The sequence below is a fragment of the Gossypium raimondii genome, chromosome 6, assembly GCF_025698545.1.
Source record: "Gossypium raimondii isolate GPD5lz chromosome 6, ASM2569854v1, whole genome shotgun sequence".
NCBI lineage: Eukaryota > Viridiplantae > Streptophyta > Magnoliopsida > Malvales > Malvaceae > Gossypium > Gossypium raimondii.
Window position 1 is genome coordinate 54338173 of NC_068570.1, and position 24940 is coordinate 54363112.

At 32.0% G+C, this 24940-nt stretch overlaps 5 protein-coding genes and 1 non-coding gene across 7 annotated transcripts; 3 read left to right on the forward strand and 3 right to left on the reverse strand.

The window, feature by feature from the left end:
* The first annotated feature begins 1552 nt into the window (after positions 1-1552).
* TRNAR-CCU (transfer RNA arginine (anticodon CCU)) lies at positions 1553-1625 on the forward strand. The gene has a single exon. It is a non-coding gene; the product is annotated as a tRNA-Arg (tRNA).
* A 1179-nt stretch (positions 1626-2804) lies between these two features.
* On the forward strand, positions 2805-5833 carry LOC105772745 (LIM domain-containing protein WLIM2b). The gene is made up of 6 exons (XM_012594169.2): positions 2805-3041; positions 3560-3794; positions 4407-4506; positions 4605-4639; positions 4754-4843; positions 5402-5833. Exons 2-6 carry the CDS (start codon positions 3660-3662, stop codon positions 5609-5611), a joined length of 570 nt encoding a protein of 189 aa, XP_012449623.1. The 5' UTR covers positions 2805-3041; positions 3560-3659; the 3' UTR covers positions 5612-5833.
* A 666-nt stretch (positions 5834-6499) lies between these two features.
* LOC105772743 (uncharacterized protein At2g39910) lies at positions 6500-10166 on the forward strand. Its single transcript, XM_012594167.2, has 8 exons — positions 6500-6645; positions 6719-7163; positions 7269-7355; positions 7443-7633; positions 8633-8828; positions 8956-9020; positions 9479-9580; positions 9668-10166. Exons 1-8 carry the CDS (start codon positions 6605-6607, stop codon positions 9762-9764), a joined length of 1224 nt encoding a protein of 407 aa, XP_012449621.1. The 5' UTR covers positions 6500-6604; the 3' UTR covers positions 9765-10166.
* A 197-nt stretch (positions 10167-10363) lies between these two features.
* Positions 10364-13299, reverse strand: LOC105772744 (probable sugar phosphate/phosphate translocator At3g11320). Its single transcript, XM_012594168.2, has 4 exons — positions 12468-13299; positions 11577-11680; positions 11216-11444; positions 10364-10860 (listed from the first exon to the last, which is right to left on the reverse strand). The coding sequence occupies exons 1-4, from the start codon at positions 12906-12908 to the stop codon at positions 10714-10716; spliced, it is 921 nt and encodes a 306-aa protein (XP_012449622.1). The 5' UTR covers positions 12909-13299; the 3' UTR covers positions 10364-10713.
* A 2519-nt stretch (positions 13300-15818) lies between these two features.
* On the reverse strand, positions 15819-18530 carry LOC105772746 (60S ribosomal protein L35a-1). Of its 2 annotated transcripts, XM_012594170.2 has the most exons (5): positions 18367-18530; positions 18192-18227; positions 17326-17554; positions 17195-17237; positions 15819-16021 (listed from the first exon to the last, which is right to left on the reverse strand). In XM_012594170.2, the coding sequence occupies exons 1-4, from the start codon at positions 18396-18398 to the stop codon at positions 17196-17198; spliced, it is 339 nt and encodes a 112-aa protein (XP_012449624.1). In that variant the 5' UTR covers positions 18399-18530; the 3' UTR covers positions 15819-16021; position 17195. The 2 variants fall into 2 exon arrangements, with proteins under 2 accessions (XP_012449624.1, XP_052487878.1); XM_052631918.1 differs by lacking the exon at positions 15819-16021 and having other exon boundaries at positions 17000-17237.
* A 261-nt stretch (positions 18531-18791) lies between these two features.
* LOC105772274 (proline transporter 1) lies at positions 18792-23578 on the reverse strand. Its single transcript, XM_012593576.2, has 7 exons — positions 23219-23578; positions 20849-21073; positions 20521-20615; positions 20137-20326; positions 19735-19859; positions 19399-19614; positions 18792-19298 (listed from the first exon to the last, which is right to left on the reverse strand). The coding sequence occupies exons 1-7, from the start codon at positions 23322-23324 to the stop codon at positions 18921-18923; spliced, it is 1335 nt and encodes a 444-aa protein (XP_012449030.1). The 5' UTR covers positions 23325-23578; the 3' UTR covers positions 18792-18920.
* Between the last annotated feature and the right edge of the window lie 1362 nt (positions 23579-24940).

Genomic DNA, 24940 nt, shown 5'->3' on the forward strand with positions numbered 1-24940 from the left:
TTGCCATACCATTTCATGAAGCTTTATGAGGTTACAGCAAGGTCTCATGTTTATTTGATCTACCCATTAATGATTGTTTAAGTTGGTCCAAGTTGAGATTTCATATGGTAAAAGGCTTAGCTAGTTACTCTTAACTTTATTTAATCATCTTGATTTCGGCTTAAGAGATAGGTCTAGTTGTTTCTCTTCAACTCCCCACTAGTGTCACGGGACTAGACCTTTTGTCTTGCAATCCGTGCGGCCTTAGACGATCCGTTTGCTCCAAACTCGCCTAAGTCAGCCTTTACGCCCAAAAGTGAGGATTCTATAGAACTCCTCCAATGCACCAATTTGTATAGCGGAAGCGATTGTGCCAAAAGAAGCTACAAAAGAACAACAGAAAGCCAAAGAAAGAATGCACACAAAGTGTTTGAATAAATGCTCAAGAATTCTATTACTCTTAAGAATTCAAGTTACAATGGATGATTACAAATGAGGGGAGACTCTCTATTTATAGTTGAGCTCCTCCTAAACCGACGGTCAAGATACATTTGCATCGACGGACGAGATTCACTATATCCCTTGATTTTAGGGATTTACAAGATTTGCCATATCAAAATTAATCTAATCTTTACAAGATATGATTCTCTCTATCTTCTAAGATTAGTTACTAAAATTAGCCTAAGTTGTCATGTCTTCATCATCGGGCCAACCAGGCTTCAATCTGACAGGCTTGTCCAATAGCTCTTTCAATCGGGCCAGTTCTCGTGGGCAAAATGTTACCCATCTAATCAATAGACCTCCATGGGGCGCTTTTTGTGGCATGGTCACGGACTTTGCGCTTTGGTCCCTGACACTAGCGTGCACTTACGTGAGGGTTTTATGGATGTCGGCAACTAATTGTTTATTATATCTAATTTTGCACCGTGTTGGCTACACATTGGAAAGCAAGTATTATATTGACTAATGATTGAGTTTTTGCGGTATTTGATATTGTTGTTACTTGGCTTGTGCTTGTACAAGATTTTCATGCTTAGTGGGAATAATTTCGACATGTTATTTTCCTCAACATACGGCTATAGATCATTGATCTGTTTGTTTTTGAGCTCTACACACTTTCGTGCTGCTTCCGTTTTAGAAGAATTTTGTGGGAGTTTTGTCAACGAGGAACCTGAAATGTATGCTGCTGTGTCATTCCCCCCAAGATTGTGCTGTTTGGGTTTAACTTATATCAGTAACAATAAACTATTTTAGCTTATATTTAGGTTTAGATATTATATTTTATAAACTATTTTAATAGGGACGAAGGCGAGAAAAATATTTTAAAAAAAGTTAAAATGAATCATAAATTATTGAATTTTATGTAGTTTGGTACAAATTTAAAGAATTTTTTCATAAAATATCTATTGAATTTCAATTTTTTTCTTAGTAGCCGCTGAATATTGGATACGAGTTGTGTTTGAATTTTTAAATTTTCTGGGAGATCACATTCTATTCGGTTGAAATTGTGTCATATACAAAGATTGAACTTTTATAGTAGAATTATTATATAAATAGAACCTTGTATCAGGACGCGCTTGTAGCTCAGTGGATAGAGCGTCTGTTTCCTAAGCAGAAGGTCATAGGTTCGACCCCTATCTGGCGCGTTTGTTTCCATTTTGGGGTTTATTAATAAACAAATGTTTTAATCGGAACGATACAATTTATAAATAACTATAAAATGTTATTTCCGAAATTTTATTTATTGATAAAAATGTACTATCAACAACTTTTAAAGATTAAAATAAAGATATTTCTACTCCCTCCAGATTTCGTGGTAAAAATATTTATTGTTCCACGAGTTGCAAAATTATTAATGAGTTAACACCCATTGCACCCTTACCCAAACATCTTATTTACGTCGTGTGTGTTGACATATTTTGAACAAAAAGGAAAAGTAAGATGAAGAAGGCTGTATCTAGATTGTTTATGCATTTATTTATTTTATTGTTAAGTTTGATTGATTGATAGTGAGCTATTCAGGGGAGCATTTTTTTTTTTTTATATATGTTTCTTCTATTATGATGTTGACGCAATTTTGAGGAGTGTTACGAGCAATACCCACTGATTTTAATATTGTTCAGCCTCATAACTCGTTATATATGGAAATGGTAATTTTTGGTGACAAAATCTTTGGGCTATAATATTTGTTGATATTTTAGATGTGTGCAAACTCTTGTATGATACCCAAACTTGTTATATGAACTTATCATGAAAATTGGTTTGGATTGGATCAAGCAAATTGACTTCCTTAAGAGATTGGATTAGATCAGATATATTGGTAACATATCTCGAAGAATTATCTTTTATTTTAAACAAGCAACTCTCTTGTAGAGGTAAAAAGGTGTGAATAATTTTAGCACTTATTGTATTATTTAGAACTTGTTTTTTAGAATGCATTTTGTAAGTAATCAAATGAGTCATATGGTTTTTATCCTAAGTTTTCAAGTGATAGTGATCTAGAATTTAGGTTCGAAAGTGCTAATCTGGTAAGTGTTAGTGTTTATGATCACTTGTTGTACGTGATGTTGAAATAGTAAATTATCTCTCTGGGCAAAACCCCACGAATGTATTGATTATTTTATTCTTCACTAGTGTTTGAAGCAATTGTACTTCTGGTGGCACTGCTTTATTAATTTTGGACCTAATAATTTATAAAACAATAAGATTTTAATCATTATACAATGAATTGATGCTTATGCCTTCAATTCAATATTATAATAATAAATACATAAATAAAATAATAAATAAGGTTATCGTATCAAAAAATGGAATAAAATTCACTCTCTTTCGACATTCTCTCTCTTCCTCCTCCACCATCATCATATAATACACGTCTACAGCATCTGTTCGCTGCAAAAAGTACACAATCTCCCACTTCCTCTTTTACACTCCCTTCATTTTTGGTCTTTCAAACCCCATAAGCCCTTTTCACTCCTTTTTATACTCTCATTTTACGTTTATTTCTTCTTTCTTTCATAAATCCAGGCCTTCTTCTTCTTCTTCTTCTTCTTCTATCAAAGGTACATTCTTTTTAATTTCCCTTTCAACTTTCAATTTTAACCCATTTCTGTTTGCTTTATGTTACTATCTTTTCATCATTTCTTTCTCAAATTAGATCGACTCACTGGATTTTGCTTGGTTCATTTCTTTTCTTGTTAATTTTTAAGTCCCAGATCGGGGGTTTTGAGGATGCTAGGAAAATAAAATGAGAATGAACTCAAGTTTATCAAGTGTCTGAGGTTATATATATATATATATATATTGCGTTCTCTGCAAAAACTAATGTAAAGGTTTAGCCTCGTAGATTCGGGTGCATGTGTATCCGAATACCCATATCCGAATATGTATTGGACGTGATTTTGAGACATTGCTAAGAAATATGAAGCGTTAGCTAGGCAATAATGGCTTTATCGATTGCAATTTATGTTACCTTTAGACCAAAATTACTGAAGAATAAACTGATTTGAAGTTGTAAATTTGACATAATCTGATTCTGAATTGTGTTTTTGGTTGTTTGTTTCTTAACATCTTTGAGCAGTTAATATAGGCAAATATAAGAGAAGAAATCGAATTAAAGTTGATCCGTGGAACTAGATAAAGAACAGTACGATTTGTTTTGACCAAAGCACATTCGAGCCATGTCATTTATTGGTACCCAACAGAAATGCAAGGCTTGTGAGAAGACTGTTTATCCAGTTGAACTTTTGTCTGCAGATGGAGTTCCTTACCATAAATCTTGCTTCAAGTGCAGTCATTGCAAAGGGACACTAAAGGTTGCGTTTTATTAATCACTTTTGGTTGGTATGGATGAAAAAATAGTTTACAATGCTTGTTTTGTACATTGACCATGGGATATGATGCATCTATTGCCATTTATTGCATTTAGTAGCTTTTACTTATGTTACTCGGATTTGGGTATGAGCATATATCTCTATTATTACTTTCAATCATTTGTTGATATAGATGAAAAACTAGTGAACATGCTTGTTTTTGTACATTGACTAGGTTTAAAGCAAATGGAATATGCTGTATCTCTTGCCATTTATTGCATTTAATATTAGCTTTTAGTTATGCTGCCTCGGACTCGGGTGTGAGTATTAGATATAGGTATGTTTTTCTATATATTTGGAGGGTCATGTGTCCATAATCATCTCCAAATATGTTGATATGAGTACTTCAAAGATGTATTAAGGAGTGACCTAGACATTATTGTTATCATACTATGGTTTAGTACAAAAGAATTTTCTATTTTATACACTTTAGAGAGAATGTGTAATTTTCGAGGCTCGGATCACATAATAGATTATGTTTTGACCAACTTTGTTTATTGAATTTTAATGAAGTTTCTGCTCCTAACCTAGCATCTTGTCTTGTATGTTATTCAGTTGGCTAATTACTCCTCAATGGAAGGTGTTCTTTACTGCAAGCCTCATTTCGAGCAACTCTTCAAGGAGACGGGTAACTTCAACAAGAATTTCCAATCGTGTATGTTCCTTATGATCTTGCCGGATAAAATCGCTTACTTGATTTCTTAGTTGTTTTGTTTTGTGAGTTTAATTTGCCATTAATTTTATTGTCAACAGCTGCAAAGGCAGCTGAGAAGTTAACTCCCGAGCTGGTAAATTTCTGATGCATGAACTGCATGTGTTTGATGATTCGATTTGTGTAACAATAGGGTTTGATAGGTTATTGGATGTTCTTGCTAATTCTGAATTACTTGTTTCAATTTCAGACGAGATCACCAAGCAAAGCTGCCAGCATGTTTTCCGGGACAGTCGAAAAATGTGCTACTTGTGGCAAAACTGCATATCCACTTGAGAAGGTAAGAGTTCCTAGATCCCAATAAGTCATTTTTGTGAGAAATGTATCTTTTCTGTAGTTGCGAGAGTTTAATTTTGGGTTGTCTGTCCTTTGTTACCCGGACTTGGGTTTGAGTACCAGATATGACTATATGTGCGACATAAGTATGTTCAATTTTTCATGCATTTGGAAGATCATCTCTTCCAAACGAGAGGTATAATTAGATTTTGTGTTCTCCAAGTTCCATCTGAAGTAATAACTGCTCTGATAGGATTAGTAATGTTGTCACTTTATAAGTGATTCTTTGTTTTGTTATGGTTTGACTATCGTAGAGCTTGAAGCATTTTGATAGTGGACAATGGTTTCTATCAATGCTTCAGTCATCATGTATTTCGGAGTAAGGTTTTATGAAGAGGGAGGTTAAACTTTTGAGATTTTCTCACAACTAATGTCTTGAAAATTCCAAGCTCTACTTCTGTAACTATATCTGCTTTGGACTTTATTGAAATGCGTATTAATGTGCTCAAGTCGTCCATACACCAAGCTAAAATGTGGGTTCTTTTTCCCGTATTTTCGACAGGTAACTGTAGAAGGACAGTCTTACCACAAATCATGTTTCAAGTGCTCTCATGGTGGCTGCTCTTTGAGTCCATCAAATTATGCAGCACTTGAAGGCATTTTGTACTGCAAACATCACTTTTCCCAGCTCTTCAAGGAGAAAGGAAGCTACAATCATCTTATCAAATCCGCATCAATCAAGCGTGCCGCTGCATCCGTTCCTGAAGCTTGAATACCTATTTCATGTTCTTCGTCTATTCCCATGTTTGCCGGTGTGTTTTCTTATTGATTTCTTGGATTTATGCTCGGGAGGGGAACCGGGAAGAAAGAAGTTGGGTTTCTCTCCGTTTATTTGAGGCCTTGGTATTTGATTGATCTAAGTAGAAGTGAATGTTGTAACAGGACTCTGTGCAAGATTTTTTATGCAATCCAAATTTGGCTCATTTCGAATGAATATTTTTATAAATAATAAAAATGTTAGATATACTACTTGGCAATAAAGAACCCTGTTCGCTATCATCATGTTGGAACTATGTTCACATAAGTTGTAATGTAAAGTTTTGAAAAATATGACATTCTTTTTTTTTAACCTAAATTTAATATTTTCTCTTTTTTTATTAACCTTATGTGGTTTAGGTTTAGTTATGTGTTTTAAATTTAATTTTTATTCATGTTTTTTTTCTTTTAGTTTTTCTCGATGATTTGGAAAAATAAGTTTTCTAAGTGTAGAATTTTCATTTATTAGTTTAGTATTTACTAAAGGTATTAACTCTAGGTGCTATAATAATATGTAAATTGATAGTTTAAGTCGAGGCATCACATTGAATATTTTCAACAAATATTACCACATTTTATGATTATTATTTAAAAATAAATAATAGATTATGTTCGATCTCACTAGATAACTTAAATGGACATTGAAAAATAGTGTTTTGATATAATAATAAAATGGATTTAAGTCACTCTATTCATACAACCTATACCAATTGAATTTGTGAATTAAAACTTAAACATTTTTTTTTAAAATCAACCTAGATCTAATGTCATCGATAATATTGATTCATCGTGTAGTTAAACGGGTTCAATAAAAACTTTTAAATATTTTAATAATTATTTTATAATTTTTTAAAGTTGATCATAAAAAACTACCACCAAAAACTCGGATTCAACCTCTTACGTCGAACTCACGATTCGAAAGCAAACCCGAGTTCAACACATTCTGGAAATGTCGAACTCACTCCCCGACCTCCATAGCCATCTCTCTCAGTAAGCTCTCTTTTCTCCTCGCTTTGCTTTCTTTTTCTCATTTAATTTAAACATTTCCGTTACTGTTTTTCAGATTAAGGAAGCCAATCCTCGACTCGCTCTCGAAAACGCCATATACTCCTCAAGAAACCTCAACAATCTCCCTAAAATCAACGCTCGAATCTCTTCTCTCAATTGAATCACCAGTCAAAGACTTTGCCTTAGCTTGCGCATTACTCTCCTCTTCTCGTTGTTCCACTCACGAGCTTCTCACATGGATCCCCAGCCAACTTTCGACCGCCGCGGAAATCGCCTTTTCCGACCTTTCCCAAGCTTACATCGACGCCCTTCCTGGCCATGAGAAGAGAAATTTGGCGGGGGAATTAATGCCGGAAATCTTACCAGTTTTGAAGGACAAGATTAAGGAGAGCTCGATTGACAAGAGTGATGAAACCGACGAATTTTCCGCAGCGTCGGCTAGGGCTCCCGTAGGTTTCGCCATTTTGGCTGCTTATCAATTTAGATGGTTTGTTTCTCAGGTATTTAACAAATTTTAAATTTAATGTTCTCAGATTCACATATTTCTTTCTTCTTTTTTTAATTTTTTAATTTTAACGTTTATCTGTGTACTCTTTTTTTTGTAGATTGAATATCCAGATTTGGGTAAAATGATAATTTTGGTTGTTCCTTGTGCGTTAACTTGTCTCGATCACTGGTCGCCGGAGGTGAAAGTAAGCGACTTCGTAATTTTAATTTTGTGATATATAAATTTAAGTGATATAAACTCTTGAAATTATTTTGGCATGGATTATGTTCAGGGGCAGGGGATGATTAGCTTTATACATGTAGCAAAAAATGTGAAAGCAGTGGAGCTTGATTCGTATGGAGATGTGATTCTTGATGCTTGCTGCCAGAACATTGCTTCTGATGATGAGATATGGCAATATGTTGTGGAGATGTCAGTGCTACTCGTTACTTGTATTCAAAGAGACAATCCCCGTAGTTTGTGGTATACATGCCTTCTTTGTTTCTTTAGCATCTTGATCGTATTTATTAACCAAGTTCAGTATGCTCTTATTACTCAAGTTAATTCCTGTAGCTTGTGTATAGTTATTTTCGTTGTCTCTTTAGCATTTTGACCTTGTTTCTTTGTCTATTAAGTGTCTTGATTGTGCTTGTTAACTAAGTTTAGCATGCTCATATGAAGCAAAATAATCAGTGGCTTGGGGTATATACTTGTTTTCTTCGTCACTTAAGCTTCTTGATTGTGTTTGTTAACTAAGTTTAGTATGTTCTGATGATGCTTAATCATCCTTGTAGCTTGCAGTATAATTGTTTTCTTTGTCTCTTTTATCATTTTGGTTGTGTTTGTTAACAAAATTTTATGTGCTCTTATGACACAACATAATCTCCATAACTCGTGGAATACTTGTTTTTTTCCCTCTCTTAATTATATTAGTTGGTTGATTTTAGTATGCTCTTATGATACGAGATCATCTCCATATCACGTGTTATACTTGTTTCCTTTTTATCCTCAGCACCTTGATTGTTTTCATTGAATAAGTTCAGCAAGCTCTTAATATGTTACAATTTCTCTTCACATAATTTTATAGGCAGGGGAAATTTTGTGCATGATAATGATGGAATGAATAATAGTGGACTCAAATGTCTTAACCGGGAACTATGATGAGAATGTTTATGTTGTGTCAATCGACCAATTGGGTTGCAAGAAGGGACTTTAGGGTCTGGGAATGAGGCTATATGCTTGGTCTTAGTCATGAAGTTCTTCTGCTTTTCACTTCAGAAGATTGATTGCTGGTTTTGATCAATTTCTGATCTTTTTCTTGTAATGTTAATTTAGCATCATTCTGCTGCTTTTGATTGTTGTTTCTTGATACTTGTAGCTGGCTTTTCTTCATTCACATCTCATATATGCTTCATAGTTTAGTTGCAGTTGTACTGGACTTAGTGTTGGCTAGTTTTAATTTTTCATTTGCCTTTTACATAGGTTTGAGAAGATGCTGAATGAGATGTTGAGCCATTTGGAGCGGCAGCCAAGGAATAAGGAGCGACGTATTGCTTGGCTTAAACTTATTGAGCCAATCTTCAATTCTATTGGCCTTCTAATATTAGCCCATATTAGGCGTATTTTCCCACTATTCTTTCAGTGGATGCATGTTGATGATGATGAAACTATTTTACTGGTAAGATTATTGCATATTCTTGCTCCTGCTTCAAATTAATATGTAATTAGCAGGTGCTGGCATCTTAGGGAAGTTAGGGGAATGAACTGGGAATGAATCTATCTTTTATACTCTCAATGTTCTGCAGGTTCTCAAACGAGTTCAAACAGTTGTCCGGTTAACATGGTTACGGCATACACCATACGTTGAAAGGTAAACTAAGTACCTATACCTCAGGTTTGCACTTGATTTACACTTGGGTTGTTTTACTGTTCAATGGAACAAAATATTGGTTTTTTTCTAAAAATAATTTTTAATGGCGTATTAAGAAGCTTGTAATAACACGGTGCTTAATGATGATTCAGATGATAAAAGAAAAAGCAAATAAAATGGATATTTTCTTAATGCTGTCTTATTTTAGGAATTTCAATCATTTGAAGCTTTTTTTGTGACTTGATAAAAGTCGTATAGGCTCGTTCTGATCCTTTGTTTGAAATTGTTCTATCAAACCCTGTTATTGTCCTCTTCCTTCAACATACGTTCGTTGTGAACTCCAGTTTGATGAGGATTCTATAAATTCACCAGTTAAAAACTGTGTCTTATTCTATTGACGCTACTTCCTGGCTTCTTTCTCAATGGTTTTCAACCTTGTTTGCATCCCCATTTTTCAGATTGCTAGATGAACTTGTGGTATTATTCAAAGAAGCAGCACTGAGAAAGGCACGTGAAACAATTCGAACTGATATTCGTAATCTACTAATCATGCTTCAGCAGTAAGTCACAGTCAAAATATGATGAGCATTTTCTAAACCATCTGCTTTCCCTGGCCCTAATCCTTGTTTTGTTCCTTGTAATTGCAGATGCAAAGGTCTACAGTTTGAAAAAGCCTGGAACAAGCACCAGGATGATCCCAACTTGACCTCCCTGGCTTGTAATCTATCAGCAAGCAGAGAATAGACCCGATGTCAAGCCTAAAGAGGGAAGTGAACTTAAAAGGTAGAGGAGACAAAATCAAAGGCAGAGATGATTGAAATCGATGATTAAACTGAGCCATAAAGTTGGAGATGATGTGGGATCCAGGTCAAGCCAAAAGAGGTAATAGAAATTGATGAAACTAAATCTCAAAGAAGCGAAGACACAGACTTGCACATAACCTTTTTTGTGTAAATCTCTGGAGTCTGGTCGGTGTCTAAGATTTAGGATGTGAAGATGTTATAGGAAATGGTAGGTTTAATGATATCATGCTTAGTGATAACATGCATACATGTAACCTTTGATACGAGCAAGAAAAAAAAAACACCACCATAGTTTTTATTACTTTGTGAACGTAAAGGATTAACAAATTATGGATTCTTATCATCCTCATTGCATGACCATCGTTATGACATGAATACTTCTCTGAAAAGAAATGACATTCTCACATTGCATGGCCATCATACTTGTAGGAAGCGGTAGGTTTAATAATGCAGATTGTGGATACTCATCATACTCGCATTGCATGACAGTCATACATCCATAATTCCATACGTACAAAGACTATTTAACACGATAAACAATAGAATGGTAAATTTTACGAGTTTTCTTTTCCATTAATTAATGAAATATGGGAAATCTAAACAATGTATAAAGACCAATTCTACAACCTTTTTTTCTCCTGAAAGAATGAACAGAAAATGGTATTTCCTCTAATTTTTGACTAAAATCCCGCAGCTGTTGCCGATACAAAAGAAAAAGCAGCTTCCCAGGTTTCCATGGGAAAATTATAGGAATCTATGGCGCAAAATCCGCAGCATACAAATCCGCAGCATTGTATGCTACCGAAACTTTGCCTCTTTGAACATTGTTGATATCCTTGCACTAAAATATATCACAATCACAACCAATACCGTAATCCCAGGATGATGTCTCATTTGCTTCGTTTCTTGGCTTCACTGTAGAGTATAACCCCGAAGACCGTGAGGGTATAACCGAGCATCCCAGTAACGGAAACTGGATTTCTAAAAATTAAAATCGAAACCACAACAGCTACAGCTCCTTTTGCGTTTCCTAGAACCTGCAAGAACAAATGTCACAGTATTTGATGTCTCTTGCATTTACTAGGAACTGCGTTTGTTATATGAACAACTGAAAGACGACGGGTGATAAGTGTACTTGTGTTAATTCGATTTCGTAAAAAAGTAACCATTGTAGTAACTATGATGCTAATAAACAACTAAAAGATGCATGCTATCATAATCATCACAGTTTGAAGCATTAAAGACCTCTAAATCACCGTCTTGTTCGAATCCATCCTTATTTTAATTTAACTCCATATCAGATAAAAGATTTAAAGAATCCATCCTTATTTTTCAAAGAGAAGATGCGAAAGAAATGTAGTTAAACTCCTAAAAAGCTGACGCATGCCATACCTGCAAAGTTAGGGCGCTGGTGTGTTTCGTGACCAAAAAGTTGGTCAAATTCACAAAGTATGCTAATGCTGAATTGAATAGTAGATACCATATGATCTTGACATCATCTCGGGCAAGGGCAAGGGTTATACCCACCACATTTTCCTCCATAATGAGTGTTGCCGGAAGTAGAAATACAACAGCTATCGGAGCCATGTAAAGGAGGAGGTTCATGGAATTCAGCTTCTCTCTAGAAAAAATAGAATTACAAGAAATTTTCAGTGACAATTCCCAGTCTCTGAACAAAAGCAAATATACGGAAAAAATTAAAAATTATGCCATCAACCATAAATGTCAATGCCAAGGCATAAATATTCCTCACCCTTCGGATGAAAGCAAAATTCCTTGTAAAACTGACTTGAGAGCTCGTGCAGCCGTAGCTGAAATGCACATGATAAACCCAAATAGATGGAAACTCGGTTCACCCTATATGCAACAATAATGAAAAATAAGAATCCGGAAGCGGATTAAGCAAATGAAATACAACGTGATTAATGCAGAACACGATTTAAATCTATAAAACGTAAAATGGAAGAAATTTGAAGGGTTTTTTCAAATCAAGTAGAGGGGAAAATTCCAGCTATGTTACTTCGATTTTTCATTTTCTTTTCAAGTATCGGCGTCCAACACCTGTATTGAACAGGTATCCAAACATGGTACGAGGATAGGATCCTCTAACAACCTCCAAATACTTAAAAAAAAGAATTCACGTGTTGTACATACACCCATATCCAATAGTTAGACCTGAGTCCGAGTATCATTGAATTTCAGACTGCACACCAAAACATACAATATGTGAAATGCATGGGAAAATGAGGAAATAGAAAGTATATACACTAACCATTGATGAACCATAAACAACCAAGGTTTTCATATCAGAGTTAAAGACTTAATCATCCATTCGAAACCAACAAAAGATGAAATACAATCCACGAACAATCATCATTGTTATCGACAAAACATCCAAATTATGCTAAAAAGTTGGGCATTTCCACAAGTTCCAATAGCAAAAAGAATCCAATTGTGAACAACACAAGCTACCATTTACAAAGTTATCAGACAAACCAATATAAATTTTAACATGGTAAAACAAACCCAATTTCCAATCAAATCTTCAATCAATCACATCAAACCAACAAAATAAAGCCAACCCATTCCACAAAGAAAGCTAAAAATTTGCTTAAAAAAAAAAAGAAGAGAGTAAAATACATACCCCACTGGCAATGATAACCCCAGTAACAACAGGGACTAGAGTAATATAAGTAAGCCAACCTTCCCTCTTCAATGTCATCAAGTAAGCGAAAACCGCAGTGAAAAACGGTGTCGTAGCACCGACAGCCTGATTGAAACTAACCGGCAAATACCTCAAAGAAATATTCCCAAACACCACCGATACGCAAAAGACTAAACTCAAAGTCGTGATCTTGAAAAACTGAACCCTAGATCGAATGGTCTGCATTGGAACCATCTTCATCCATGCAATTGCGATGTAGCTTAACAAAGAACAAGCTGTCATGTGACACATGGTTAAGAAGATTGGGTATTTGAAACCGTAATTGCTTAGTAAATACTTGTTTAACAACAAGACACCTATGTTGGAAGAGTACCAGGCTGATACTAGCCCGATCGTGAACATTTTCGATTGGTTTTTCATGGTTTCTTTTTGGGTTTTGAGGATCTGGGTGTCTTAATTTAGATGAAGAAAAAATGGGTTTTTAATAGAAAAGGAAATTGGGATTATCTGAAGATGGATCTGGGTGGAGCTTGGGAAATTATGGGTGTTTTTGGTGTGAAAAATGGGTTCTTTTGAGATGATTTGATGGAACTAGCTCCCATGGATCTGATTCAAGTTTCTCATTACAATATCAATGAAACCCAGAGAGAAGAAAAATTAAAAGTTAAACTAAAAAAAAAAAAAGGACAGAAAAAGTAAAGCTTTAATGTTATGAAAATAGCTATGGATTGGCTGCCTCTCTGCAAAATTCTCTGAGAAAACGAAGAGAGATTAATAAAAGGATTATACAAGAGAGGAAGTAAACGCGTTTGTGTTATTATTTATTTTATTTTATATATATATATATATATATATATATATATTATTGCTTATTGATTGAATCAATGCAGGTAAGTTATTTTTGTTTTTGTTTTCATTTGTTTGGGTTTGCTAGAAAGGTCAAAGTGGTAGTGGGGAATGGATGGTAGAAGTAGACTTGGAACAAGTTTGAAATTTTCTAGAGGGACTGAATTTTAAAAAATAAAAAAAACCGGCAAATGTTAATGTGATATCCATGAAAAAAAATGGACTTGATTGATTAATCCATAAATTAATTGCAACATGCATGCCTTTACTTATAATGTATTTATTATGTTTTACTTCTGTTGATATTATTGTTATTATAAATATTATATAAAAGGAAGGATAAATATCAAATATATATATGATTTTTAGTTTAATGTGTAATTTGATATATGAACTTTGATTTAGTATAATTATACATCTAAAACTTAAATCGTGATTCATATGTATACATGAAACTTTAATTTTGATTCAGTTGTACACATTTAAAGAAATGAATACATTCATTTATTTTCATATTGGATTTAATATAATTATTTATATAATACACCAACATAAAATAGTACTAATTTGATAATGTTGTTAGTGATTTATAAAATTGAATCAAATCAAAATTCTTTGTATAAAATTGCACAAAATCAAAGTTCATGTATAACTCGATATTTATCCATAAAAAAATAAAGATGATATGATTCAAACGTGCTTAAAGGAATATTATTTTTAATATATAAGAGAGGAGGTTTTATGACTAATTTAAGCACCGTATAAAAAAGTATTTATTAGGGTTAATGAACTCTTGGCATTCTTGATTAAGATAGAAGTATTGGATTTTTGAGTACTCATATTTGAGTTTCATAATGCACAGTTATGATGTGTGAGTTTTCGATCACAATAGGTACGTATACCATGGATGAATTTTGTTTTGTTATCTCATATTCTTTGTGTACAAACTTTGACTTTGAGGGGAAGTTTAGTTTACAAAATGTAAGAATTTTTTCGATGATATAATTATCGATGCAAAAGATTATTTAGAATGTTACTCGCACGTTTCAATCGTGTGCTATAATTAAATTGAATGCATCATTTGTACCTTCAATGATAATTGTAACTGTATTTGAAATGTCAAAAAAAAAAAGCAATGTAGAATAATTCAATATACAATTTGATATATAAACTTTTAATTTGATACGATTATCTATATAAAATTTTAATTTAGATTATATTATACACATTCAAAAATACACCCAAATAAAATTTATAATCCACACAAAATTTAAGTATAATTTTAAAATTTATCTAAAAATTATTTATTGAAATAATATATATGTAAGTGTACATATAAAGTTAGGTGAAGCTATCTTAATGTAGGTCATTTATTAACACATGTCCACTTGCATGCATTTTAGTTGACTAAAATCACATGCATGAACTGGACCAATAATATTTATGTCTTAATAACATGTCCAAAATACCGGAGCCGACACCCCATTTTCAGGTAAATTTGAAAAAAATGTCAATTTTTTAAAATAATTAATTTTTTTTCAAATACACCAAATTTTTAAACATTAATTTCATTATAAATTCTTATTATATTGACTTTTTAATATAATACCTAAAACTATTCACAACCTTCCTTAATTTTTAAATAGAAATATAATATACTTAAGTACACTCAAACTCACAACTTTATGTACTGACAACAATGACGATACCAATTAATCGAACTAAGACTCAACCAAAGCTTTTAGTCAAACTTAAATGCATGAAATGGACGTGTTATAAATAACCTACTTCGTTCCATTAAAACAGCTTCGCCTATCTTTATATGTACACTTACATATATCATATCAAGGGCATTAAAGATCTTCAGGTTAACTCAGAACTGTTATAAATGCTATTTCAATAAATAAATTTTTGGATAATTTCTAATATTTTATAATCAAAATTAAATGTTTATTAATATTATACAGTTTTGTTATATAATTACATTTTATTATTTTATTTATATAAATAAAATAATTATTAATTAAAATAAATGAATTAGAAACTTAAAAACAATATATTTACTAGAAATTTAAAAAAAAAATTTCAAACAACATGAAATAAAAAATATAAATGTGAGTAGGAAAAGAATTGAATCCGAAACAAAATTACTAACATTTAACCATCTGACCAACCAAAGAAGGTAATGAGTCAAGTAATTAAAGAAAACGCACTTTCGGACACATCAAAAAGAAACGCTTCCTACAAAACGCGTTTTTTGTTCCTCTCTACAAAATCAATCTATTTACCTAAATATCGGAAAAACCACCTATTTCCCCGTTATCTTCCAAAATCAGCATATATTGCTAATTTATGCCCCATTTTCAGTTCAATAAAATAATATATATATGGCTCAACGGTAACCTCCAAACCAGAGAGGACAACGGTTCTAACTCCATGCAATGTCGAGTAATTTAACCTAACAGAAGAAAGAAGATGCTCAAGTAGAACAATCTTTGCTATTCAATTCCATAAATGATTGATTACCAAAAACTTCAATCATCGAAAATTAATTACTGGAAAATCTTTGATAACCCTATCATCCTAATGAAGAAAAAAATGGCCTCAAAAACACACAACATTTTGACAGACGGAGAGAAAAGATAGAATCACTCGAGTCATCGATCGAGCACCGGGCATTTAGACAACTGCAAAGAAAGAATAAAATTGCGAAATTACAAGAGGACGAACAAGCATTTGTAGCTATAATATTATAGTTCAAAGAGGATAGTGTTAAAAAAAAAAAGTTACCTACATGTTTCCACTAGGTAGATTCCATTTTGGTAGAACATCTCAATATCAGTATATAATAATAGGGCAAGCCTAATATGACGATCTAAATAACGAACTTAGGTAAAAAAAGATGAAAGGTCGTATCAACTGTAGCGACAAACAAGATTGGAAACACATAGTAGCTAAGTATGTTACTTGAATACAAATGTGAATTCAATAACAGTTTGTTCAAATTTTTTTAAGTTTTGCCATGTATTTGGTAGCTCTTATACCCACATCCGGTTATACATTGGACATCGGTGCTTCTAAATAATGAAGAGTTGGACACTGGTATGTTTTAACTTTTTAAAGTCTTTCCTCGCATTTGGAGGGTCCATTGAAGATTATATCCTTATCTATATTTATACAGAAATGCATTGGACATAGTACTTTAAAAAAAATGAAGAGTTGGACACGGAGTATGTTCGATTTTTTAATTGATCATATTTTTATTGCCCCATAACACAAGTACTTCAAGAAAATGATGAGTTGGAACACGAATGGTTAATTTTTTGAAGTTTTTCCATATATTTGGAGTGTCTTTAGAAGGATTATATCCTCGTACCTATATCCAGATAAGCATTGTACATGGATACATGTATAAAAATGAAGTGTCAAAGCAACATAGGAAGCAACATAGGAAGCAACAAAAGCTACAGCATCAAAAAATCAGTAGAGCTGAATTATGTCATGCAGTCAATGTAGGGGTCTCATAATGAATAATCACAAGGACTTGAAAGTTGAAACAAGAAGAATATGTGAATCTTTACAGAAGTTAAAGTTTAAAATTGCAGACAGGGTCAAAGGGCTAAAAATGGAGATGAAAACTAAAACTGTCATAAAGACACAAGGAAGGAGCAATGAATTGATCTGACAATTAAAATGCAAAAAATTAACTTGTTCATCAAGTAGCTAATCTTCAGACAAAGTTAAACCATTAAACTGAACACAGGTTCCTCTCATACTACTGGAATTAAACAGATAAAAACGGAAAACTCATGAACCCACAAAAAAACTAAGAAAGATCACAAACTGGAAGTCAACATTACCTTATATATTGCTGGGGTACATGAAGACTCGGACTCTATCTCCCTGCAACGGAATCAAAAGATACATATAAGATCAAACGTACAATATATAGAAAGAATGCCATTAGATAAAAACAATATAACATGCTTACCATAGATTTGGGGGGAAGATTAGACTTGAACTTAGCACGAACGACACCACTATTACCGTGAGGTCTAGTAACCTTTCCCCAAATGCAGCGATAGTGCGAGCCATTCTTCTTCACCTTAGCTTTGTAAATATACGCCATTCGCTTGCCGGCATACCAAGCTACTTCCTCCTTAGTGGTAACTCCCTCAATCTGGATCAATGAAGTGTTTGGATACTGGTTTGATTTTGACCTGACACCCACCACCCAAAACAAATTTAAGCAACAATCCAAATTTCAAAACAAACAAAACCAAATCCAAAAACAATATATACATTCATATACGCTAGAAGACCCTAAACCCTGATTTTGGTTGACAAAAGTAATTACTTTTTGTCCCCTGAAGCAATCCTAGATTTTCAATCACACTATTCCCCCAAACTGTAAATTCAGTCTACAAAAACTAGTTACTGGCCTGACTCTATAGAGCATAGCCAACAAAAACCTTACTTCTGCAAATAAATTTCCTGTTACTCAATTTCGTACCAATTAAATCCGAAATGAAAACTCCAAAACCCGATGCTTAGCTCAAATAATTCATGTAATCATCCTCTCAAGGTGGCACCCAGAAAGTCCGGAATTTGAATCCAGAAGTCTACAATTCTTCCTATATCCAGACTATAACTCTCTCTCTTTTTTTTAATAAAAATGAATAATAATAAACCTTCAACTCCATTTTTGGCACATTAACTCAGCTAAAATTTCTCATACATATAACTAAATATTCAAGTTCCTTAAGAAAATTCACTAATTCCACAAAAAAGGAACAGCTTAAAACCAACAGAACAAAAATACAATAAAGGCAATAAAAAAGGTTAAATTCTTATTACCTCTTGTAACCCAAGATAGTTCCTCTTACATAGAGTCTGCAATAAGGAAGTTAAAAAAAATGGAAAAGGAAAAGATTGAATTAAATCTTAAAACTATATTCCATATCTCAAAATGTAAATTATAAAAAAATTAGGTTTTAAAAGAGAAAACGAAGAGATCAAATTCAAAGGGCACCTGACTCGCTCTCCTTGGCGTCCCTTCACCATTTTTTTCCCGATTCGGAAATCGAAGCTGATTCCTTTTGATTCCGATAACGGCGACAGCAAGTGAGAAACACTACTTAGGATAGGGTTTGAGGAATTTTTATCATTATAGAGTAAAAGTAGTTTGTAGACGGTAAATCCGATGTATAAGCGTTTCCGGTCCTAGGAAATCATGAGGCCTTTGGGCCTTGTGGGCTCCTTCATTATCAAAAGCATCTATTCAGATACACTCTCGCATGCTGATCATTATATTAAGATTCAACTGAATTTTATCGCATCTACTTAAAAATAACAAAATAGCTATTAAAAGAGTAAATTGATTATTTTATTAAAATTTCATTTATTTTTATAGTTAAAAATTGATTCTTGTTCGTTAACAAGAGATACAGGTGGCATGCTACGTATCACTGTCTAATTATTTTGACAGTCACGTCAGCTTTAATGAATACAAATGATGAAATTTTTAATAAAAAGGACTAATTTGTCTAATTTTTTAACTAGAGGGAGTAAAATCTAATCTTGATATCAAACATCAGCAAATACATGATATTTTTTGGAATCAACAACTATCAGCCTTATAGCCGCAACTGTTGCTGCAATCGACATACAACTAAAGAAAACAACATTGAGCCAAAGCCATGATTGTTGTAAACTACTCAGTGAGCTCTTCTTTGCCACAAGATACATATGGCTTGCAAGTATAAATGTTAATGGAAATGTGCTTAATGCTCCTGTAAGACTCTCAAAATCCCCGAGGAACGGGAGAAGAGCCGACACCGTTGAGCTGATAACAAGGTAACCACCCCTTGCTACGATTCGGAAAGTTAAGCTTTTTAACTCAAAGGCTCCTCCGGTGATTTTGAACTTTGTGTCCATGTACTCGTATGCTGGACTCGCGAATATCTACGGCCGGTTAAGGAAGCTAAATCAAGTTAGTGTAGCGGCAGGTTATCACCGAAGATACGCTCAATATTTGAAAAGATATGGACAAGTATTTGCTTACATGCAAAGCAATGACTGATTGCAGGAAGGCCGAAATGTTAGCAGCGGCCTTTACCCAAACTGGACCGCTTACGTTGCTAAGCAAATACGTTGATGCCGAAGCTCCGTAAGCCCAGTAGCCAATAAAAATAATCGCATACATCGGTACGACTCCGATGGTGAACTGAAAGTACAAAGCTTTCAGCATATTCTCCACTGCAGGCTGCCTCAATGTTGCCTGTTATGAAAACAATGGTTGAGAAGCCTAAACAAAATTAAATACGGAAAGATAATGCAGTTAACTATGTTACATCTGACTCTTCATTTCAAGATTCTATAACTATTCTTATAAGCCCACCTGTATTTCTGGAACCATTCCAGTATTGAAAGCAAACATAAGATTTGAAGATGCCCCTATGATTGTAAATATTTTACCGGCTGTTGTCCCATGTATGCTATAATCTCTAGGAGGTGCATTCATTCCTATAAACAACATGGGAGTATCATTATTTGTACGTCTATCAGTATGTCCAATTATGTATCCAACACGAGTATTTCAAACACAATAAAGATCTGAAGCGACATGGAGTGAAACGAATTGAAATTAATCTAAGCCACTCATATAGATAGGTTATCTTTATGTTATTTCGACTCTGCATTTTTTTAAATATGAAGGTGTTTTGATTATAAGAAGTTACCATCTTTAGCAGCGACTCTGCATTTTTTTAAATATGAAGGTGTTTTGATTATAAGAAGTTACCATCTTTAGCAGCGAGCACGGATGCGACAACTATGTAAATGAGGCTGAGAATGGTGGAACATGCTAACCATACTCTTAGAGACGACAAATTAGGGGTTGAAATAGCAAACAATATACAAACAAATCCGGCTATGGCTGTAAAATATGGAAGCTTCATGGTAACCTCTTCCACGAAAAGCACATAACAAGCCTGCATTGAATGTTCCTTTACTTCAGAAATTAAAAAAAAAAATAGAAAGTTATTTTTAATTTTCAGGCAACAAGTTTTCAAAGTGCTTGTAAGGCTACTTTTGATGGGACAAAACCTTTGAATCTGAACACATGTAGAATATCATAATGGCAAAGTATGGAAGCAACCTTTAGTAAAGTTACTATGGTTTTTACCTTTAAAGAAGAAGCACCCAAAATGAGAAACCCAATGTTGATCATGAATAGATTAACATATTGCAATGCCCATGTTAGATAATAAGCTTTCCTACCTGTTGATACACGAAAGCTCATCTAGCAATCAATCAAACAAATAAGTACATCATTAACATTCATACTAAAACTGAAGATATATTCCTATCTTACTAGGATCTGAATGCAAGTGTTGAACTATAGATATATATATATTCACCATAGTCGTGGAAAAATACTATAAGATTGATATAACCATTTCAACTTTTAATCCATCTTTTTAACATCAGACATATTGAAGGATGAGTGGTACCGTATATTTCAGCAGCAAGATCTCTGTATCTGATATGGCGCTTTCCTCTAAATTCATGAAGCTTGGCAACAAGCATATTAGCATACAAAGATATGGCGGTGGCTAAAACCAGACCAACTACACCTCCGATCCAGCCAAGATGGACCATGATGGTTCCTGAATATCCCAACACAAACACACTGTTCACCCCACTCGTCAACACAACTCCTGCCTGGAACCATGAATCTGTAATCTCACCAACACACCTCAAATTACCTCCGAAGGCCAACCAAGACATGGAACATCATATCACATGATTCTATACATTGGTAAGAGTATTATTTTCTTTCAATCATATGAGTCAACAATAAATTAATTTAATTGGTAATATAAAAATTTATTTTAAAAATCTTATTTTTTATACTAATGTTTTTTATCTTTTTAATTTTATATCCAACTATTGCAATATATCATGTAATAAATAATCTTACATAGAAAAGGAAAGGAAAAATATATTTATTCTAAATTTCACTATTTTGAAGACCCAATATGAAATGTGTTTATATTTAGACAACAATATGACATATCTATTTGTACAATATTTAAGAAATTTATTGAGTTAGTGTAGCATTACTTCCGATTCAGTTAAGTAATTACTAAAATACTTCTTTTTATAAAATAACCAAATATTGATATTGCCTTTCCATTGGGTCCCAACTTAATTAAGCAATTACTAAACATGCTTTTTTTATAAAATAATAAAACATGTAAAATTTTAAAAATACAATTGATAAGATTTAAACCCAAAATATCATATTTTTAATATTTTGATTGTAACTAAAATTTCATTTTATAAATATATATGCTTGTAACATAATTTTTCCTACTTATATCGTGAATATGTCATAATCTAATATAGATAAAATGTCAATCAAATCCATTATCATCTTGAAAACCCATAATATATATATACTAAAATATCATGCTAGTTACTAGGCAACAACATTAATAAAAATAATATAATAAAATAAAAGCATAATGGATTTTTATCTTACTTTATAAAAAATTATTTTAGTCATTTATTTAATTTTTTTATCTATTTTAACTTTTGAACTTATATTGTTTGTTTAATTATCTTAAAATTGATAGGAAAATTAATGTTAGTTTATTGATTCACGTGTATGTCACATTAGTAATTAATAATTTTTTAAAATTTAAAACATTAAAATAATTTATATATTTTTAAAATAATTTTTGAATTTTTAAAATTAAAATTAATTATTTGTTAAATCTTATAAATTTGAAGGACGCCTAAAATAAAAATAAGAAAACTCGTTGGTTGAGTTCTTAGATTGATATCATTGTTCTCATAGTAATTTAGGCATTCTAATTTAATTAGTTCAAGATTTGAAAGTTTATTGATATTTTAAAATAAAAAAATGACGAACAAAATCAAAATTAAAGGTTGGCTTATTTACATGTAAAAGGTTTTCTGAAAAATATTTGTTGTATTTTCCTATGTTTATTTCACGAAAACAACTTGTTAAATGGAAAATAATTTACAAGTCTACTTAAAATAAGCCTTTTTTCTTGTAATTTGACTTATTTTTTAAAATGAGTAAGTCATTTTTCGGAAAAGGGTAATTTTATTTTCATTAATATTATTATATTGATAATAAAATTTATTTTTATTTTTAAAATATTTAACATATTAATATAAAATATTATATTTTCTAATATTATTAAACATACATATTTAATTTTTATATTTAGTTATATAATAAATTATTAATAAATATTTATTATTTAATATTTCAATTTTATTTTAATAATAAATTTTAAAATTTAATATTAAAAGTTAAAATAAGTTTATGTACTCTTCACAAATTTACTTAGTCTCTGTACTTTTATTTTTAAAATTTAGTCCTCTACTTTTCGATTTGAAAATCAAGTCCAATTGTTGGCATTGTTTAATTTTTTGTCACTTTTGCTGATGTCATATTTTTAAATAAAAATACTTACTTGGTAATCATGTAATTAAAAATGACGTTGTAATGAACTTGAATTTAACAAAATATCTTTAATATATGCAAAAATAAGGTAAAATATAAATTTATAGATATAAAATAAACTCAATTAAATAATAAAAGATAATAAAATCTCAAATATACATTTGTTTCATTGAAAATATGTCAAATAATAGAAAATATTTTATACAGATCCATCTAAACATTAGAAAATATTAACTTTTTCAAGAAAATAAATCATTTTTCAAAAATCATTTTTTAGAAATTATTTTCAACAGAACTTAAAAGAAAACGGAAGAAAAAACAATAAGAAAGAACCCCAAAAGAAAAGAAAATCTCAAAAATGGGTAAATAAAAACCATACCAGAGCTAATTTGATGAGCAGTTTCAGGGATCTCAACAGTTGAAAACCTATCACCTTCCACATCAAATTTATCATCTGCTATCATGTTTGGCTCTCTTTTGATCATCCTTTTTTTTGTTTTTGATTTTCCTTCAATGTATAAAAGTTGGGGATCTGGGATTTCTCTTTCTCTCTTTTCGTTTTCATTGTTGAATTCGAATGCGAGAATTTATCACAGGCAGTTAAGTGCTTTGTTTTCTATTTATAGAAGATCCGATTTTTCTTTTTCTTTTTAAGTCTCAAACAATGAACCGATGCTCTTATTAGGCGCATCGTGTCAAAAATGTCGAACCAAATTTTTTCCCACTCTTTTCTTTTCCTTTCTTTCGTAAACTTCCATTTTCTTGCGAAAATGTTAGAAATATTACTCTTAATTGTTTTTTTTTCTTTTACTTTTTTAAAAAATATATATATATATTTTTAACTAATCTATACGCCATTTTTTATGCACTTGATCTAATTTGGAATATCGTGTTAAATAACTTTTAAAATGATGGATAAAAATTAGAAGGTAAATTATTAAAATAGTTATTTTTGTTTATCTCAGATTACATTTTAGTCATTTATGTTTAAAACGTTACGTTTTAGTTACTTACGTTATCGCGTTGTAATATTTTACTCACTGAGCCGTTAATTATCGTTAATGGTGTAAAGGTAAGCTGAAGTGGCACGTTAAATTATCATTTCAAACAAAAAATTTGGGTTAATTTATACAATCGATCCCCATGTTTTTTTTTATTTTGAGCAATTTAATTTCTTTATGTTCTTTTAACTTTCTTTTTTTCTTCTTCTTTATTTTCCATTTTCTTCTTCTTCTCCCTCCCGTTTTCCTCCTTTCTCCATTTCTTTGAACGTAGTTATTCTATATTTTTCATTCCATTAGTCAAGTTTGGGTTGGATCAATATAAAATTTTAAGTTCATTTTTTAAGCTTGGTCCAATTCAAAATGAACCTAAAATTTTGACAAAACCCAATCTAGATTAAAAATGCTAAACTTGAGTCCGACCTGGCCTACCCGTATTACAATTTTTTTAGACTGTTTTTTATATAAAAAATTAAAAAATATAATACATCAAATACACTAAAAATATTAAACTAGTAGTAACTTAGCAAACTCTAAAATAGTAGCAAAATTAACAATAAAAGAGTAGCAATATAATAACGAAATGACAGCAAAACAACAGCGAAATGACAGCAAAGCAGTAGCAAAAAAGGAAGTTTAGGTTGATTTGGGCCGGGTCAAAAATCATACTTGAGGCTTAACCCATTTTAGAAATAGACCCTTTTTTTATCTAAGCCTATTTTTCGAGCCTATATTTTTGCCCAAACTCTCCCACTTTTTAAACAAGCTTTCGAACCTAAGCAAGTGGCTCAACCCATGATCAAGTCTATTCTTAATGTCCCACATTTTGAAATTGTTTTTATTCTCTCTTTGGGTTTAACATTTTGATTGACTGCTGACTTATTGCGTATAGAATGAGATAATTTTCAATTCGATCCAATACAATTATAAAACTATTAATTATAGAGTATAAATTTTAAAAATTAAAATTATGGCCGACCTTAGCTTTAAGATGAATTTCAGAGAATTTTAAGATTGTAGGTCTAAGTTTTTCTAAATGTGGATTATGCCCAAATTTATTATGATTAAGGTGTGGATATTTCAGTTCAGTCTATTGTGTT

Excerpts from the sequence above, each read along its gene's own strand:
- LOC105772746 (XM_012594170.2), bottom strand. The coding sequence starts at position 18,398 with ATGGTGAAGGGACGCCAAGGAGAGCGAGTCAG. Across the intron at positions 18,228-18,366 it reads CGCCAAGGAGAGCGAGTCAG|ACTCTATGTAAGAGGAACTA; the intron begins GTGCCCTTTGAA and ends TCCTTATTGCAG. Across the intron at positions 17,555-18,191 it reads ACTATCTTGGGTTACAAGAG|GTCAAAATCAAACCAGTATC; the intron begins GTAATAAGAATT and ends GGTGGGTGTCAG.
- LOC105772743 (XM_012594167.2), top strand. The coding sequence starts at position 6,605 with ATGTCGAACTCACTCCCCGACCTCCATAGCCATCTCTCTCA. Across the intron at positions 7,164-7,268 it reads TTAGATGGTTTGTTTCTCAG|ATTGAATATCCAGATTTGGG; the intron begins GTATTTAACAAA and ends TTTTTTTTGTAG. Across the intron at positions 9,021-9,478 it reads CATACACCATACGTTGAAAG|ATTGCTAGATGAACTTGTGG; the intron begins GTAAACTAAGTA and ends CCCATTTTTCAG.
- LOC105772274 (XM_012593576.2), bottom strand. The coding sequence starts at position 23,324 with ATGATCAAAAGAGAGCCAAACATGATAGCAGATGATAAATTTGATGTG. Across the intron at positions 21,074-23,218 it reads TGCTCATCAAATTAGCTCTG|ATTCATGGTTCCAGGCAGGA; the intron begins GTATGGTTTTTA and ends GTGAGATTACAG. Across the intron at positions 19,299-19,398 it reads AATCAGTCATTGCTTTGCAT|ATATTCGCGAGTCCAGCATA; the intron begins GTAAGCAAATAC and ends AACCGGCCGTAG.
- LOC105772745 (XM_012594169.2), top strand. The coding sequence starts at position 3,660 with ATGTCATTTATTGGTACCCAACAGAAATGCAAGGCTTGTGAGAAGACT. Across the intron at positions 3,795-4,406 it reads ATTGCAAAGGGACACTAAAG|TTGGCTAATTACTCCTCAAT; the intron begins GTTGCGTTTTAT and ends TATGTTATTCAG. Across the intron at positions 4,844-5,401 it reads CTGCATATCCACTTGAGAAG|GTAACTGTAGAAGGACAGTC; the intron begins GTAAGAGTTCCT and ends TATTTTCGACAG.
- LOC105772744 (XM_012594168.2), bottom strand. The coding sequence starts at position 12,908 with ATGAAAAACCAATCGAAAATGTTCACGATCGGGCTAGTATCAGCCTGG. Across the intron at positions 11,681-12,467 it reads GGGTTATCATTGCCAGTGGG|GGTGAACCGAGTTTCCATCT; the intron begins GTATGTATTTTA and ends TGTTGCATATAG. Across the intron at positions 11,445-11,576 it reads ATTTTGCTTTCATCCGAAGG|AGAGAAGCTGAATTCCATGA; the intron begins GTGAGGAATATT and ends TATTTTTTCTAG.